Source organism: Perissodus microlepis, chromosome 17, assembly GCF_051167445.1.
Source record: "Perissodus microlepis isolate ML-2025 ecotype Zambia chromosome 17, ASM5116744v1, whole genome shotgun sequence".
Classification (NCBI taxonomy): Eukaryota; Metazoa; Chordata; class Actinopteri; order Cichliformes; family Cichlidae; genus Perissodus; species Perissodus microlepis.
Window position 1 is genome coordinate 35,823,266 of NC_140477.1, and position 18,507 is coordinate 35,841,772.

Below are 18,507 nucleotides of genomic sequence, written 5' to 3' on the forward strand. Positions count from 1 at the left end.
TTGGCTGCCTTCTGACCATTGTTGATGCAGTTTCATGAATCCACAGCTTGATCAAGCCCAGTGACAGAAGCACCATACACCTACAGCACTCAAAGGATCTGCGGCCAGCATCCTGTGCCAGACCATAGAAACCAACACTGGTACCCTGCCTGGTAGGTCCCCTAGTCGATAGTAATTAATATTATACAGCTGGTTTTAATGTTGTGGCTGGTCTGTGCATTAACGCTACCCAGGCTGATGTTGTACCTCCTGAGGAAGCTCAAGTTTGGAGCGGTCAGTGCCCTCTTTGGACTGCAGGCCCATCAGGTAGGGAACAGGTGCATCTAGGAAATGAAGGAGGGAGGCTGGCAGGATGGGAACATAGACGTGCTGCCACTGGAAGGGAAATAGGAGGCTGGTGATGCCCTCTGCCACTGTCATCAACCGCTGGTAGTCTGAGAAACACAGAGAAAGAACTGTGATGTGAGACAAGAGCATTACAGCAACACGTAGTTTCATGTCAGTTGTAAAATTGCACTCTGATGATCCTAAATTCACGCTAAGCTCCACCAAACACCACACAAGCACTGCTACAGTGTTTTGCAGGCTGGATCTAATATTGAGTTCAGCAGCAGTTCAATCAGATTTCATCATTATGGCCTGAGTGAAAAGTCCACTTGGAGGAAACAGAGGTGAGAGGGTATCAAACATAACTAAGGTTTCATGAATTCATCCATCCTCTCCTCTCCTATGGTCCACTCCCCCTGGCTCAGCCAGCATCTCCCGATCTGTATGTGCACCTTCACTGAAGGTTTCCAAAGTCTTAACCACAGTCTGTGTGTCGGAGATACAGCTGGTTCACTTATCGGAAAACGTCAGTTTCTAGAAGCAGAATGTATTTACAATTGTGTTTAAATGTCTATATAAACACACACACACACACAGACACTTGTAAAAAATTATAAGCACAGCTGCTCTAGGTAAGTGTGTAAAATACATGTTAGAATAAATGTCACACACTCAAATAAAAAGTGAGGCAATAGGTCTTTTTCTTTTGTGTTCGGAGAATTAGGGATGTCTAAAGAACCAATACGTGTGATTCCTCTCAAAGGCAAATTTTGGAATCTGCAATAGTACTTGATGTTTTTTTTACTAAGGTAAATACCACAGGCAGCAAACCAAGGGTGCAATTGTTCTGAAACTAAAGGGGGCAGCATATACCTACACGTATTCTAGTCTATTCTTAAATAAAGAAGAAGAAGAACAGCAGCTAGGAGCACAGGAGAAACTGGCTCCGCCTAGATTCATTGATAAAGGCAGTAAGAGTTGGCCGACAACTGATTTGCTCCTCAAATACAAGGTCTTAAATAATCAGGCCCCATCTTATCTTAATGACCTTGTAGTACCATATCACCCTATTAGAGCACTTCGCTCTCGCTCTGCAGGCCTACTTGTTGTTCCTAGAGTATTTAAAAGTAGAATGGGAGGCAGAGCCTTCAGTTTTCAGGCCCCTCTTCTGTGGAACCAGCTTCTGCAATTCTGCAATGGCAACTGATGTTAAAGACTCATGACCAATTATCACAAAGGCTTGATTAGGTTTACAAGGAAATTACTTTTTCAAACAGCATCAAGTAGGTCAGGATGGCCTTTTTTTCAGTCATTATTTAAAAAGTGCATTTTGTATTAATTTAAGCTTTGTTTAAGATTCAAATTTGTTTGATGATCTAAAACATAAAGTTGTGACAAATATGCCAAAAGAAGTAATCAGGAAGAGGGCAAACACTTTTCCCATCTTCATCGTCATTAAGAACCTACACAGGCAGAGTTACTAGAAGTTACTAAAGCTGCTACCACAGCAGACACTTGTGTATGTTAAAGCTCTCGTGGTATTCAAAGCCCTCGTACACATCATGATACTGGGCACTATTGGCATACTGGGCCATATGGTACGGAGTAAAATGTGGGGCTAAGTTGGCACAGTGCTCAGGTTTTCCCACTGAGTTTGGGCCTACTTTTTAAACTGCATTATAACACATATATCAAGATTACCTTTCATGCAAATCTAAAATAACTGCACTTAATCAAAGCACGAAGTTGAGCTACTACTAATCAGAAGACTGGTGGTTTGATCCCCGTCTGCTCCAGTCTGCATGCCAAATATCCTTTGGCAATATTAACCCCAAGTTGCTCTCCGATCCATCCGAGGCGAGTGTTAAATTTAGGGGTGAATGAGGCATAAGGATACATTCTTAAAGTGAAAATCTGAGTAATTAATAAATGTTTTTGTGGGAAAGAGACAAGCCAGGTTTTGAAGATCCTACCTGTAGGTGTGTGAGCATATTTTTCATATGTCTGTACATGTTCAAAGTTTCTCCTTTGTGTGGGAAACACAGCAAGCAAATCTCACAGAAACACTCCTGTTTCTTAATGTTGCAGCATGTCTCATCCTATTTGCTCTCTTTAAAATAACACCTTAACAAGTTCAGATGTTCTACTTTAGTCATCAACACTTGCTGTTCTAATCTGACTTAAGTGGTGAGGTGCAGGATCTCATAAATTCCCTCCTCTTCCCTTTACTCACACTGACAAACTTTAAACTTGCTAACTCGAGGCACCTTCAGATATATTTTGGAAAGCCCCAGCACTGACAGGGCTCAGGGATGCTGTTGTTGTTATAGAACTGAAAAACAAGACGAAACAGGTCGAGTCATTGTGAAACTGTAACGGTGCATTAGGGACTGATAAAGACCAGCAGCTCAGTCTCACAAGGCAAGAAGTGAGCAAGTCTGTGGTAAACAGCTGTTACTGTCAGGAAGCAAGTTGTCATCCCATGACAAGTCAAACACGCTGATTAATCACACTGTGTGAAAATGTTGGCCAACTGCTCTGGATAAACGCATACGATGCACCTTAAACAGCAAACAGACTAACAGTTGTTGTGAAGGTCAGGACAGGAAATGACATTTGCATCAGTGCAGTGTTAGTGCACACAGGCACCTGGCTCTGTCTGATGCTTTTTAAGCAGTTCAGGCAATTTCTGTATATAGAGAATAACTGCAGACAGATTCTTAAGGTGTATCTACAAAACACCTGTGAATCTCCTGCAGTGGTCCCATCAACAGCCAGTGAAGTCAGTGGTTCCATCTTTGGGTAGAGCCAGTGATTGATCCACCGACCTGCTGCTGCTGGAAGTTTGAGGTCTAACTTTTAGCATCTACACATTTTTTTTCTTTCTTTGAGTGGTTGCCAAAGTCAGAGACTCTGAGTAGGAATGTGAACATTATTAAACAATTTCACTGCATGTGACAAATAAAGAATCTTGACTAATCCTTCCATTCTCTAACTGCATGTCTTTGGACTGTGAGAGGAAGCTGGAGCACGTGGAGACACACAAACTTCACACAGTAAGACCCCTGATAGTGGAATTGAACTCAGGATCTTCTTGCTGTGAGCCAACAGTGCTAACCACCATGCCACAGTGCTTAATAATAACGGCTAGCTTAATAAAATGAATAAAATCAATAACGACACGGCAGGACAGCAGCTCATTAACATGTAGCACTGTTCCATGTTTCCCTGCCTATAGCGCCATTACATATGAAGTTGGTAAATTTCTGTACGCACATAATTACTCAACTTTTTTTGATCACTCATGTTTGTGTAATCTGTGCAGTATGTAAAAAGGAATATGCTCATTTTTAATCAGTTTGTATTATTGAGTATTATTATGGATTTTCAAAGAAAGTAATTGCAGAAACCGGCCTAATTCACGATTTCATATCCTCGATTTTAAACTTCTGGCAGAAACAAAAGTACCTATAAACATATTAAACTTTTCTTTGTTTACTTAAGTTAACATTAAATGTAGCAGTTCAACTGCAGCTTAAACACACAGTCTTTCTGGAATTTGCACTCGTGAATTTGTATTCTGTAAGAAAGTTTGTTGACCTAAATTGACTTTGCCGGTAACCTCAGAACATGCTGAAACAAGGAAATCACGTTGACATATGCCAAGAATGTGATTACAGTTATAGTGTCTTCATGACTGCACAGATGAAACGGTTTTTATTTGCCTTTAATTTGGAGCAAAAGCTTCAGTGCTTGTTAAAGTCTGACATCATTAAACCAGTCAGTTAAGCACACTGTCTTTGCAGTCATTAATGTTATATCATATATGTCATTTGACACTTTAATATAATTTTTTTTGTAATGCAAACATTTTAAATGCAAACCTCATGTTCTCGCAGCAAATCTCCTTTGCAGAATAAATGTGACTCGGAAGGGCCACAAGAATCATCTTTACTAACAAGCTCATACTAAAATGTGTTGAAAAACCTTTTCTTTACTAAGAACAACACAGTGAGGTGCGTGATCAGATCCAGAGAGTAAAGATGCCAGAACAATGGAACCAGACAAGATTTTACAAATGTAGAAAGGATCACTGGGACAACTTTGACATTCATAGTGAGGGAGTCGAGTTTTTAGTCACTCTCATTGATGCACGATCTGATTTCCTCGTGTTGGTGTTGTTCCCAGATCATCATACTAAATGTTGTTCCAGGATCAACATTGCAAGTGACCAATCAGAATGTTGTGACGTCATACTTTTGCGACTTCAGGAAAAACCGGCGTAAAACAAAAAACTGTACTTAAGCTGCGAGAAACCGCCTCTGTCCACCGATCAACGGACCCTGGCCCTTTAATAAACAGTAAGCAGAATTGATATTGTCCTTGCAACATTGGAATTTCATAAATGCACGAATGGCTTGGCGCGCAAAAGAATAACGTCACAACAATGTGATTGGTCACTTGCAATGTTGAACCTGGAACAACATTTTCATGATGGTCTGGGAACAACACCAACACGAGGATATCAGATCATCCCTCATTGATACCCACTTCAATTGCTTGCCTCAAAGTTGAGAAGTTAAATGTCCCTCTTTCAGCAGAGTTTGTTCTGTCTGGACAGATAACTCCTTATGGCATTTATCAGAATCCCATTTAATCAAATATGACTCACATACTAAAAAAGGGTTTTCCTCTTCATTTATTTACACGAGTGATTTCTACGTGCTTACAGAGAACCTGGACCTCTTAGAGGTAGTTTCTGATGGTTGTTGTGAATGCCACCTTTAAAACTGGCGTTTTTTGATTTGGAGTTGAAGGTCTGGTGTATGAGCTAGCAGCTTCTTTTTGCCTGACTCATCATGCACAGAAGATAAACAAGCTGCAGAGAGAGTGCTGAAGCTGCACTGAAACTGCAAAAGAGTATGACTGAGGAATGTAGGACAAATAATGATCTCAGTCTACACACTAGATTCTCTGCATTTGGCTCTAATACTCTAACACAGTGAGGAACGCACACACTGCCAAGACTGTGTCTCACTGCAGCTGTCAATAATAAATGAAAGGAATCCTAGAAGCAGGAAAATCTGATCACTGTGTATCTGAGTGTGATATGCACATAAAGCCTCATTACAGTGTTCTCTGTTTTCATCTGCTTCTGAGTTTTTACTTTACACGTTTCTAATGCTTCTCCGCTTCAAAGTATAGAAAACAGGAACAGTATGTTTGAAACAAATTTTCTCCACAGACATCCACAACTTCTGGCAACCAGACAGAAAGCCTTACAATAGCTTCCAGTGGCTAAAAGGCCTCAAAGTAAGGAACGACGTCATAGCATAATAGAGTGAAGACAAAAATGTATCCACTGAAACCTCTGAAGTTGATTAACTGAATTTGATTTCATTTTTTTCTCAAAGATATTTTTATTAAGGTTAACCAAACAGAATACACACACATTAATAACAAGCACAATAAAAAAAGAAAAGAGGTTGTGAAAGGGGAAAAAAAGCATATTGCAATGTGGTCTTAGATTCTAAGAAAGAACAGAGCTAAACTTAATTATTGTTAAGGTGGCAGTTAAATAGAGAAATATATATGTAGAAAAAATAATATAGAATAAGAATAGAATATATAAGAATAAACAAATGAAAATCTACATGCAGGCTCATAGAGCAGTGATGAACTTGGGCTCAGGGCCTGAAGATTTGCAAATATTTCAGCAAGGACCCTCACAGCTGTTTGTATGTTTTGCTGGTATCGCTAATCAGAACAGATCTTTCCCAGGCTTAGACAGGACATCAGATCTCTCAGCCAGTGCGAGTGGGTCGGGACAGAAGGATGTTGAATTTATCAACTTAAATATTGAATCTCACATATCCTCAGACAGAGACATGCTTAAGTCCTGCTCACAAGCAGTTTAATGCCTGACAATCGAAGGGCCTGTAATGCCCACCAGCATGTGACAGATAGCAGATATTAACCCTTTCTGAGTTGGGCGCAAAGTTAGGAACATATCTGCCGTCTTCAAAGTACCTCAGGAAAGTTCGACATCTAAGACTGAAGAAAGTGTCTAATCTGAAGATGCCTGAATAAATGTGAATTTTCAGAGAGTTTCTTAAAAGATGCAAAGTTATTATCAGTGAACAAATGATTAAAGCACCTAGTGCTCCGTCCACACCAATCTTGAAATACAGGATTGCTTATAGATGGTTAGAAAGGGTCATTTGATGCGATTGGACTCAAACAAGACAAATCAGTCAGACAGAAGTGTTTTGTCATCTGAGCCCATATCCTCACAGTGTGCCAGACCAGCGGATTATCAGATGGCTGTGGAGTGGAGATCCAACTACTGCCAAGACAGATGCATCTTTAACATAATTTAGCTCCGCCGGCACCCAGGACGCTGAATTGTCCCAATTTTGGAAATGAAACCAAAATATGCTGATCATATGTTAGCTACCCACAAACTGGCAACATAACAATGATTAAAAATGAAAATGTGCCATCATCTTACAGTGACCAAAGGCTAGGGACCACAGCAAGTCTTCCAGGTCCTGATGCAACAAAACAGCTCCATCACACTACCACCACCATATTTTACTGTTATCATGTCCCTTTTCTGAAATGCTGCATTATGCAGTGTGACACACGCCTTCCAAAAAATTCAACTTTTGTCTCGTGAGTCCACAAAGTTACCTTTGCTACTGGTCCTGGCTACTTGCAGCAGATGGCCCCGCCCCTCCCTGAGCCTGGTTCTGCTGGAGGTTTCTTCCTGTTAAAAGGGAGTTTTTCCTTCCCACTGTCGCCAAAGTGCTTGCTCATAGGTGGTCATATAATTGTTGTCTGCATGTATTATTGTAGGGTCTACCTTACAATATAAAGCCCCTTGAGGTGACTGTTGTTGTGATTTGGTGCCATATAAATAAAATTGAACCCACTTTTCCCACTTTCCACACAGGGCTGTGCAGGGTTGGATTTTTCCCCTTTAATAATAATAACCCTTCATTTAGAAATTTAGAAACATTTAAGTGTTACTAACATAGAAAAAATAGGAAATCAGGAAGAGGGCAAACATTTTTCCCACTACTGTATAATGTTACAGTGACCCTTCTCAATTGTTCATATATATATATAAGATATTACTAAAATAAGGTAAACTGAACCTGACGACTGGACATTTAACTTATCAATGACTCTCCAGGTCCTATAACATGTTAAAATGTCCATTGAAACCATGTTGGAAGCATGTTTAGCGAATAGGTTAATGGAACTATCTAACAATGTGTGGTATACTGTTTGTATTCTGTATGTAGAACCAATTTAAAGTGTAATAGCACCAGAAATCCAACAGCATGTGTAGAATGTACTTACCCTGTGAGTACAGCAGAATCTGCATCTCCAGCAAGGTGCAGGTGAACACCTGGACCAGGTTTTCCACGCCTAGCAGAGAAAAGGCCTCTGCCAGGGGGAAGTCGGCCAGGGGAAGCTCTCCTGGTCCCGGCCTTTGGCAGACAATGGGTTCGTATATGCCGTGGAATTTGAGTGAACGCCCCAGAGCAGGCAGCGGCACCTCGTACAGGATGTTGTAAACGTAGCTCTCCAGTGGCAAGGGGGGTGCGGTTGCAGCTATAACAGCAGAGTGCATCTGTGCAAGGAAGCGCCGGCAGGCGTGCATGAAGGGCATAGGCGTGATCAGACACAAGGCTTTGGACACATAGAGCGTGTCTCGTGACGAGTCATAGCTCCCCGCTGCACGAGATAAAGATGATGAGGATGATGAGGTGGGGGAGTAACCATCATCTAAACTGCTGGCTAGTGAGTCCATGCTGGAGGAAGAAGAGGAGGAGGAAGAAGCGGCATTTGTTTGCTCGGCATTGTGCATCTGGTAGAGAGTCTGCATGGCAGAGCAGATCTGTGGGCTGGTCACCTCCTCATAAAAGGTGTGAACGAAACCATATGTTCGAGATCCATCCTCCTTGGTGATGATGAAGGAGTGGAACTGAGGCTCGCGCTGGTCTGCCTGTGTCCTGAATGACAAACCTTTGGGCATACAGAGCTGCAGAGAGAAAGGGTAAACAGAAATCATCGCATCAGTTCTGATTCACTCACGCTGGAATTTTTTTACGTGTCCATAATCTTTCACGTTTCCAGATCTCATAGGTTTTTCAAACACCGGTAAAAATGGTGCTTACATTTAATTCTACAGCTGAAAATCTTACAAGAAAAAGGCAGCGATTCTCTGCATGACCATTCTCAAATTTGAATTTCTGCGGTTTTATGCTTTTGTTTTCCATTTTATTGTTATAATGAGTTCAATATGGAAGATCTATGGCCTCACATTTGTCCGCTCCAAGGTGCTGCCGGCTAAATCTGAGCTTCATCACTTCCATTCATGCCACGTACTTTAAATCTCACTGCGTCTTTGTGCAACCCACCTCCTCCCCATCTCATCACTCAAGCTCCATTCAAGCCACCTTCATCTCCACCAACAGCGTCTAGGCTCCAGGGGGTCCTCCCCTAATCCTTTTTACAGCTGGGGTTCTGTTTTGCCGAGACAGACCATCGGAGTCTAACCGCCAAACGTCTGTCTGTATTCTGTGATTCTTTCTAATGATCTGTCCTTATTGAACTGATTTGTTTGTTGCTGTGACAAAACAAAATACCTGAATATGTTAAGTACGGCACTGAGGAAGTCTTTCATGGCGTCTTATACCACACATCCACTATTTTCAAGAAATGAGGAGAAGATTAATTATTAAATAAATTATAATTGTTGGAATTTGCTAACTCTATAGCAATCACATGTCATATGATTACTTGATCACTTGTTGCTTTCACAGCCAAACTCTATCAGTTACTGCCATCATCAGGTTTACTTGGCTGCTGAGACGAAGGACACACTGTGGAGACAAGTCTCAAGTCACCATGTCCATGCATGTGTACATGCACACAAACTGTTATCCACAATAATTGTTTTGACGATTTGTTGACATTTTGAATTCTCTTCCTTATTGTGCTCTGTGCTGACGGGCATCTAAACAAATATTTAGGCCTGATTGGATTATCCATGGGTCTTAATGAGCACTTGGAGATCATTTCCTTTCCACACCCATCCTGCATCTGACAATAGTCCATGAACATTTTTATTCTTTTTTGTTGTTTTCTACAGAACAATTGCAAGAGTTTTGCCTCTGAGTTCAGTCAGTAATGAAAGATAATGATATAAATGATGACATCTGGCAAGTCTTGTCTCAAATAAGCATTAACCAGGCTTCAGTGCAAGCCTGCAGAATGAACCAGGAAGCAGTAACAATCATTTAACTACGTGAGTGAGGAGCAACACAGGATGTATTTTCTCTTATTGCCTTCAGAAGCATATAAACTTGAGTGACATCCCATTCTCAGTCCATAGGGTGCAATATGAAGTTGTCTCACTGTTAGCAGCTATAACAGCTCTTCTGGGAAGGCTTTCCAAAAGGTTTAGAAGTGTGTTAAAGGGAATTTTTGACAACTTTTCCAAGAGCAGATTCGTGAGGTTAGGCACTGATCTTGAATGAGGCCTGGCTTACAGTCTCCACTCTAATTCATGTTATGGAAGCCTGAGGTTAGGACTCTGTGCAGGCCAGTCAAGTTCTTCCAAACCAAACTCACTCATCCAAGTCTTTATGGATGAGTGCACAGTCATGTTGGAACAGGAAGGAGCCATTCCCAAACTGTTCCCACAAAGTTGGGAACATGAAATTGTCCAAAATGTCTTGTAATGCTGAAGCATGTAAAGTTCCTTTCACTGGAAGATGCCGAGCCCAACTCCTAAAAAAAATCCCACACCATAATCTCCCTCCACCAAACTTTACACAATGCAGTCAGACAAGTACAGTTTTCACGACAACAACCAAACCCAGACTCGTCACTCGACAGTGGGGGCATTCTTTACACCACTGCCTCCATTGATTTGCATTGCACTTGTTGATGTAAGCTGTGTGGCCATGGAAACCCGCTCCACCCGCTCGTTGACTTTTACTGTTAGCTTCCTTCAAGCTACGCAGGTTCTCCTTGGTACTGGTTTAGCATCCAAAGCATTGCTGCTGACAGAGGTCATAGTAAATATAGAGCAGGACAGAACTGAACTGAACAGATCGACCCCACTGATTGGCCCATAGTTAGAGGATTTGAGGTATATTGGACCAATATCTGAACCAAATATTGGATCAAGCAAAGTCACAACTAGAGAAGCACAGAAACATGCTCTGGTACTTACTTCACTTTCTATGTTGTTGGTCACAGACTGCAACACATCAGAGATCTAGTATGTAAAATGTGGCTTAACTTAAAGAGCAAGAATGGGAATATATATACTAGTATATTAGTATATATATTAGTGTAATGTAAAGTTTTGAAAAGTGTGCGATTTCTGTGCCTGCAGAACATGGGCTAATAGTCATTTGGTTGTATTTATTGTCTTTACTGACAGGACCATATCCATAAGAAGTGGGCAAACCTCCCTGCCATTTACAAATATATGATTTTCCCTCCCAGCAGAAACCTAAAGAGGAGATTAGATTCCACAGACGGTGAGACGGTAATAAGATGAAGAGATGATGGAGGTATGTAGGTAGAAGAGGAGATTTAAAGCTATAATGATAATGATTTAAAGAGCTATAATGATCAGAAAACATGGGAAAAGAAAGAATGATATTTCTGTCATTAAATGCCCTTGACATGGCATCAGGTTTCAGCTGCTGCACTGCTGCGTAATGGACTGTTTCCATGTCAATGTAAGGAGAGAAGCACGGCTGAATTATTTAAAAGATGTGGTGCTGGGTGAGGTGGAAAACAAGGTGTGTACTCTTTATCCACAAGGAGAGTACACACCTTTGTTTCCATCACGAGCACTGTGCTGGTCATGTCTCCTTCATTCCTGTCCTGCTGTCACATGTGGTCCATCTCTGCTGTCTAGGACTATGGTTGGTGATGGTAGGATTTCTTCTGGTCTGCTGTGAGTTGCTGGAAGCTGGAGGGCTGCTACAAAGAGAACTCGCAGCAGGTGGAGAACTAGCTGACAGCCCAGTACGTTGGGCTCACCTATGCTTCAGAGCAGAGCAGGGACTGCCATCATCAAGTTTACTTTTGCATATAAAATAAGAGATTCACTCGAAAGGCAGCTGATTACACTACTTAGTAATTTATTTATATGAAAGCACTTCAAAAATATTTTATTTGCAGAGTAGAAACTCCCTTTAAGGCACATATTTGCATGTGTGCGCATATATACCCACCTTTGCCACAGGTAGAATGTAAAGCTATATATTCAGTACATAGCCTGTCCCTTTTTAACTGCTGTGTTGTTATAGATCTCCCTAGATGTCTAAAGACTTAAAACTTAAAAATCTATCATTTCTTCATCTACATGTGATTCGTATCTGTTCATATATGTCTGGTATCTCTATCCCAAATACTGTTTGGCAGTGTGGAACTCTTCTCTTGACAAGATTTTAAAAGACCTAAATCAAAACCATAAATCTGCCACTGTCAGTACAGCTCTAAATGTAAAACTCTACAAAATTTTGGAGGGGATTTGTATTAATTGCTTTGTTACCCACAATTCCTTGAGGCCCAACTGTGTTTTAAATCAAAGCCTCAAAACCTTCTTCCTCTGTCTCTGGCCAAAACCACTAATCTGCCCCATTTCCTCTAGAAATGATCCCATTGGGCTCTTGCCGCCGTACTTTTGATAGAATCCATAGTCTCCTTTATCCTCTGCCTGTCATTTCTCTAGAGATCACAGTCCACATACCATGTTAACAGCATCCTGGTCGAATGGGTTCCACTCCACATTTTCTGGATAACGTGCCAGAACTTTGGACTTGAATGTCCTCTTCAGGGGACTCTGCTCAAAGTTTTCACCTGGACAAATGAGAAAGGGAAAATAAAAAGGTAATAATGCATCAACAAAAAAATAAATCAAACAACTTGGGCCTGGAGCTGCAGAGTCATGCTCCAGATCAGCTGAGCTCAATGCCAGCCCACCTCAGTTTTAGCTAAACGGATACCCGTTTGGCGTGCTGTTCACAAATAGCAGGATACTGTTTGCTGGTGACTCTGTAGGATGCTTCCCCATGCTTTTTCTGACTTAAGCTATGCCATATCTGTTATATTAATGCCTACTTTGTTCTGTGAGGGCTATTGCTGCTAAACTCGATGCTTTTCTGGTGTGCTTGTCATGTATGCAGGTGAAAACGCAGAGATGGGTTCTTTCCCCTCTTTAGAATTTGCAAGAAGGTTTTGGGAGGTTCCAGAAAATAGGCATATGATTTTACAAACACATTACTCCAAATAAAATATCAATCCTATTTTGAAAAGTGGTCCTGACAGAGTTCCAATTATGTTGGACATGAGATACAGAAGTAGAACATAAAGCTTAGCAGAATCAGTAGCACTGGCTCAGTAAACCAAATGGAAAGAATATCTCTGTGAGCGACTGAACTGCAAAGAGAGCAGAATGGGCTTCCAGTTGCACACTTGTGCACACTTGTGCAACTGGAAGCTCTGCAGTGAGCTTTCCTGAAGATGCAATCAAAGGAGTTTTCAAAGAGATTATTAAATACTATATAATAGAAAAAACAACTCAACACTCAAGTGGTTCATAAAGGAAAACAATATATGAAAAACCTCAAATAGAAATAACTGTTCTCAATTCTGGCTAGCTGAGCCCAGTTCCAGTTAACTCAGTTCATTCACAAAGAAAAAAAAATCTTCTCTATATTTTGGTAATCCTCTGTCAATTCAAGTCTACATCATAGAATGTAAAATACCCCACTTTGGGTTTTTAATGCACGAAGAGAACCCAAAAGAAGGAAATCAAAATCCCAAAAAGTTGATTCAGTTTATCTGGATGTAGCGTTTTCACTGGGAGAAACGTTTAGTCAGTCATCCAAGGGAATTCTTCAAACATCTCCCAGGGCCTCGTCACTAGGCTTTGTAGCAGTTTTCCCGCCACCTTACGGTTTTCTGGCTTCTATTTCTGGCTGACATGAGACTTGTACATACTTTTTCAAATCCAAACCTATTCCTGGCCAGTATACCAATGTTTGCATCCTTTATTAGGCTTTGTATCTGCCAAAGTGGCCAAATGTAGGGTCATCAACTAACAACTGTAGAAGGGTTTCCCAGAGACAATCTGGTATGCAAACCTGAAGCTGTAAGTGTGGAAGCTGTAAGACTCTGTAGGCCTTGTCTTCCAGGATGGTGAACTTGGTAGCCTCAGTCACAGTGAGATTCCCATCATCTATTTGTATTTTTGCATCATTGTGGTTGGCTCTCCATATGTCCTCATCTGATAATGAAATGTGCTTGCGAGGTTCCCCTTTAACAGATAATATGCTGGCAACCTGGGTTCCATTGCTGGCAGGGTCACTAGGGGCTCTGGATAAAGCATTTAGCAGTGTTATATTTTCCTGTACTCACCTGTAAAGGTGAACTCCTGCAGATACAGGATCCAGCAAGTGATTGTGCAGATCCCTTTTAGGTTTTGAACACCCAAACCAAGGAGGAGTGATCAGTAACTACAGTGATGTGTCTACCCTCTAGGTATCTCCATTTCTTGAATGCCCACACTACAGTTAGCACTCATTTTCTGTAATGGAATAAATGCTGGCCATAGGCCAGAATTTCTCTGCATAATCTACTTTGTTTGCACAAACACAACTCCAAGTCCCACATCACTGGGATCTGTATACACCACAAAGGTTAGGTCAGGGTTGGGATGGCCTGAGATATCAGACATCAAAGGAATGCTGACATTCTGGAGTCCAATGGACTTTGGGTCCTTTTCACTTCAGTGGCTCAGCAATCTGAGAGATACCAAACCTGTGATACCAGCCTGCCATTCCTAATAGCTGGCTTTTTTCATCTTAACAGTGAGTTTTGTCTGCCTTAATTTGTCTAATACAGCCCAAAGATGAAAAAATGCTGTTCTCAGGTTGGAGAATAGATCAAAAAATCATCCAAGTACAAAAAGCAGGTCCAACCTCTGAGATTACCCAATGTTATCTCCATCAGCCTCTGGAAACTAGCTGGCTCATTCCTCATTTTGAAGGCATAACTTTGAACTGGGAAAGGCTAAAGGGACAGGTGAACACTGTTTTGTCAATGCCTGGACACCTCCTGGGTAACAAAGGAGTTTATTAGTGAGCACTTCTGTGCATCCCAGTCTTCACATGCATACATCCCTGTTTTTATCAAGTTAACAAAAGAAGTGTCTCTTTTACCACTGCTTCCAGTTGGGAGACCTCAACTGCTCTTGGCAGGAGCTCTGCATCAATGTTACTCTACTCTAATAGAAGCCCTTAGCCCTTACTCCCTATCCCCAATCACCAGGTATGTCCACACTTCCTCCAAAATCAAACCTTTTCTACTAAGCCAAACCAATACTGGTGATTTTTACTCATCCCAGTAGGATATGCCTGGCACACCTCACTCAGGAGGTCCCCAGGGGTCATCACTGTCAAATGCCCAACAAGACTCTAAGATACCAGTTGAGGCAGCAACTTGTCCTTTATCCAGAGTGGGCACTTAACTCTTTTCTGGTTGAACCATAGTCTCAAACATGGAGGTGCCAATTCTTACTGATGCTGCTTCATACTCACTTGGCTTTGTCTAGAAATTCTGTCCATAAAAATTTTGAAAAGAAGGTGGAGTCTACTACCCACCAGGAATGAGTCTGACTCGCAGTGTGAACCAAGTTCAATAGCTGTGCAAGGACTGAAAGGTTAGTAGCAACAGGCCAGACACTCCATACTCCTGAAGCATCTCAGACAGAATGCTCAGAGGGACATGCTCGAATGTCTTCTCCAAGTCCATAAAATACATGTAGACCGGTCACCTTGTTTCCACACACATTTCAATATCCTCAAGAGGATAAAGAGCTGGTCCAGCATTCTGTGACCAGGACGAAAACTGTGTTTTTCTGCCTGAATCCTAATTCGACTAACAGACAGACTCTTCTTTCCTTTAGCCTGATGTAGACCATCCCATTGAGGCTGCACCTGAGAGCACTGTCTCCAGTCTCACTGCTTAAAGATGGGACCCAACATCCCAGTCTGTCAGTCCAGAGGCACTGCCCCACGTTTCCAGGTGACACTGCAGAGGCATGTCAACCAAAACAGCCCTACAACATCCAGGGCCTTAAAGACCATGGCTGCCTCACCCCAGGGACCCTACCACCAACAAGTTGTCTAGTGACCACCCAGACTCTGCTTTTTCTACAGAAGACATTTCAGTTGGATTAAGGAGGCTCGACTATATCCTCATTTGAGGTCAGTAGCACCTCACGCTCACCATACCATGTAAATAGAGCGCCGTTTTCCTCTCCCAAGTCACCCGACTGTTTGCCAAAATTGCTTTGAGACAGATCAAAGTCTTTTTCTTTTCCCATAACAAAGTCTTCCTACACCCAAGTTTTTTTTCAGTGACTGCCTGAGCTGTGTTCCACTTGGACTGCAGGAGCCTGCCAGCTGCCTCCAAAATCTTACAAGCTAACCAAGCCAGATAGGACTCTTTCTTCTGCTTGATGGTGCCCTTCACATCTGGTGAAGGCCACCATCAAGCCTGAAGCCAAAGCATTTAAGAATGCTCTCATGGGTACTGCAATATACTCGCTATTGTGCATCAGGGATAACATTTACAACAATCACTAAAGCAACATCTAATATACAAAGGAGAGAAACTTGGAAAAAACTCGCCCATCCTGCTCTCTCATACCTATAGACCAGGGGTAGGGAACTCCAGGCCTCGAGGGCCGGTGTCCTGCAGGTTTTAGATCTCACCCTGGGTCAACACACCTGAATCAAGTGATTAGTTCATTACCAGGCCTCTGGAGAACTGCAAGACATATTGAGGAGGTAATCTAGCCATTTAAATCAGCTGTGTTGGATCAAGGACACATTTAAAACCTGCAGGACACCGGCCCTCGACACCTGTGCTATAGACATTTGACTGTCTACCCCAGGAGATAACTGCTTTACTATAAGGCTGTCAACTCTAAGGCAGAAGATAAGAGAAGTCAGGCATAAGCACAATAACTAAAAAAAAAACCCAAAACAATAACCCGCTTTAGTCATGAAGACAAGAGGGACTGATTTGGATAACAAGTTCAAATAAGCTGACCTACATTCAGCATTGTGAGTTGTAGAATGCAGACAGGAAATGAGAGACAGCGACTGGCTAAGAGGATGAAATGGATTGAAGACTGTAATCCACATGGAGGTGGTGAGGTGATCCACGGGGATCTACAAAGCACAGGAATGTTGGCCTAACACAAACAGATAGGGACTGACATAATTTCTCTATCCCCAAAAGGGCCAAAAGTTTAATTTGAAGCTAAATATGTGGTACGATGCGACCTGTGCTATGTGGAGAATTTCATGCTGGCCTTTAAACTCCCTAAAGCTGGTAAATAATATTAACCTAAAACTAAAACTGCGAAAAGATTTAATGGACATAATCATGAATATAGTTTACATAATAAACACATTTTCTTAGTTCTATTCAGATGTGTTTAATTGCACAGAGAAACTCATCATAATTCAGGAAACACAGTGAAGTATGAACAGATAGGTCACAAGCTGCTGATGTGCAGAAAGACCAATTCAAACATGCAAACAGGTTTTATAGCTAACGCTGTTAGCATAATATTGCTGATAAGTAACAACTGGTATAATAAGTGGAACTTGCTATACTGAGTTTTCATTCCATGAGTAAAGGTAGTAAACTGGTGAAAGGGACTGTTTGGATCACAGCATTATATGAAGAACATGTACAATAATACAAAACAAGTGTCATCTCATCTCACATGAGACACGTAATTTATTGGGAGCTGCAAAAAATCAGACTGCAAACAAAGAACATTACTTTGCAAAATATGCTAGAAATCTGTTTGAACTAAAGGTAGAAACACGATGCTCGGATGGAAATTACTGGTGCAACTGCATGAAAACGCAGGGCTTTAAACAAGTGGTTAAAAACTTAACCCAAGATACAACATACCAGCAAGATTTTTTTTCAAATTTCTGTTTAAATTTACTTATTTATTCTCTAATTTATTTGTTCTCTAATTTCCTATGTGACAATATTTGTGCAGGCTCCCAAAGAGTTACACAGTAAGGTTACTTTAGTTCTTGTTTTTGTTAAACTAAAGTGTTAAGCAGTAATGTCATAGTTTTATTTAAAAATTTCGATGGAAAAGAGAACCTAGGCTATTTTGACTTATCCCATGTCACGGCGTATACTCTGCCGCTGGCACTGTTTGGTAATCGATTCATACTTCAAATTAGATAGTCTGTCATCAGTGAGCTCTTTGGAAAATAGCTCATTGATGACATCAATAAATGCTGCTGCCTGCAATCACTGAAATTAACAATTTTTAAAAACATATAATTTTGAGGCTATATCACCCACACCTAGTTTATCTAAATATATTTATATAAAATATTTATTTTAATATACAACAGTCCAGTTTATTTTCCTCATAAGGAAGTTGCTGAAAATTAACACTACATGCAGGGGTGCACATAAGTGGTCCGCTGGCATTTGTTTGAAGCCAGCTCACCTCCTGCAACCACTTTTCCAAGAATATGGGTTCCTACTCCTCCTGACATTTCTTTGGAGGTGGAGGAGCACCAAAGTAAAGGAGCTTGCTTCTTCGACATCTTTAAGAGTTCTAAACAAATGTCTGTCCTCCTCCAGAAAATCGTATGTACGCAAACGCGGGTTGCAACTTCTTATCTGGTGCGCGTCTTTTATTTTGACAGCGCATGCGCACCTACGGACCACTGACTATATGAAAGGGTTGACATCACACACACTTAGAGAGCAGTGGAGTGAGAACAAAGCTGGCTTGCAGGAAAATAATGTGAAGTGTAAGCTCAGAATTGAGGAGTACAGGCAGTGTGTTTTACCTGCAGATGCAGTATCTGGATCCCTGCCTTGGCGGTCTGCTTCTAGCCACCGGTGCAAAGCTAGAGGTGAACCACATGCAGCAAGACATGGAGCAAAAAACACAGAAAAACAGCGCAATGTCATAATAAGTGGACACAGAAAAGCAAATTAAATGCATGAAAATGAGGTAAGCATGAACATGACACAATAGATGATAGCATGCCATTAAGGATGCAACACACATGCTTC

The 18,507-nt window shown here is 41.4% G+C and overlaps 1 protein-coding gene across 7 annotated transcripts in view; it reads right to left on the reverse strand.

Moving 5' to 3' along the window:
- Positions 1–18,507, reverse strand: part of LOC146370015 (DENN domain-containing protein 5B-like) — a 72,550-nt gene that overhangs the window by 25,768 nt on the left and 28,275 nt on the right. For 5 of the 7 annotated variants that reach the window (XM_084909484.1, XM_084909483.1, XM_084909481.1 and 2 more), the window contains exons 2-5: positions 18,279–18,338; positions 12,119–12,228; positions 7,696–8,380; positions 247–434 (exon numbers count right to left, since the gene is read on the reverse strand). In XM_084909484.1, coding sequence (XP_084765610.1) covers positions 247–434; positions 7,696–8,380; positions 12,119–12,228; positions 18,279–18,338 — 1,043 coding nt within the window. The remainder of the gene's footprint in view (positions 1–246; positions 435–7,695; positions 8,381–12,118; positions 12,229–18,278; positions 18,339–18,507) is intronic. The other 2 variants (XM_084909482.1, XM_084909486.1) reach the window with 1 other exon arrangement.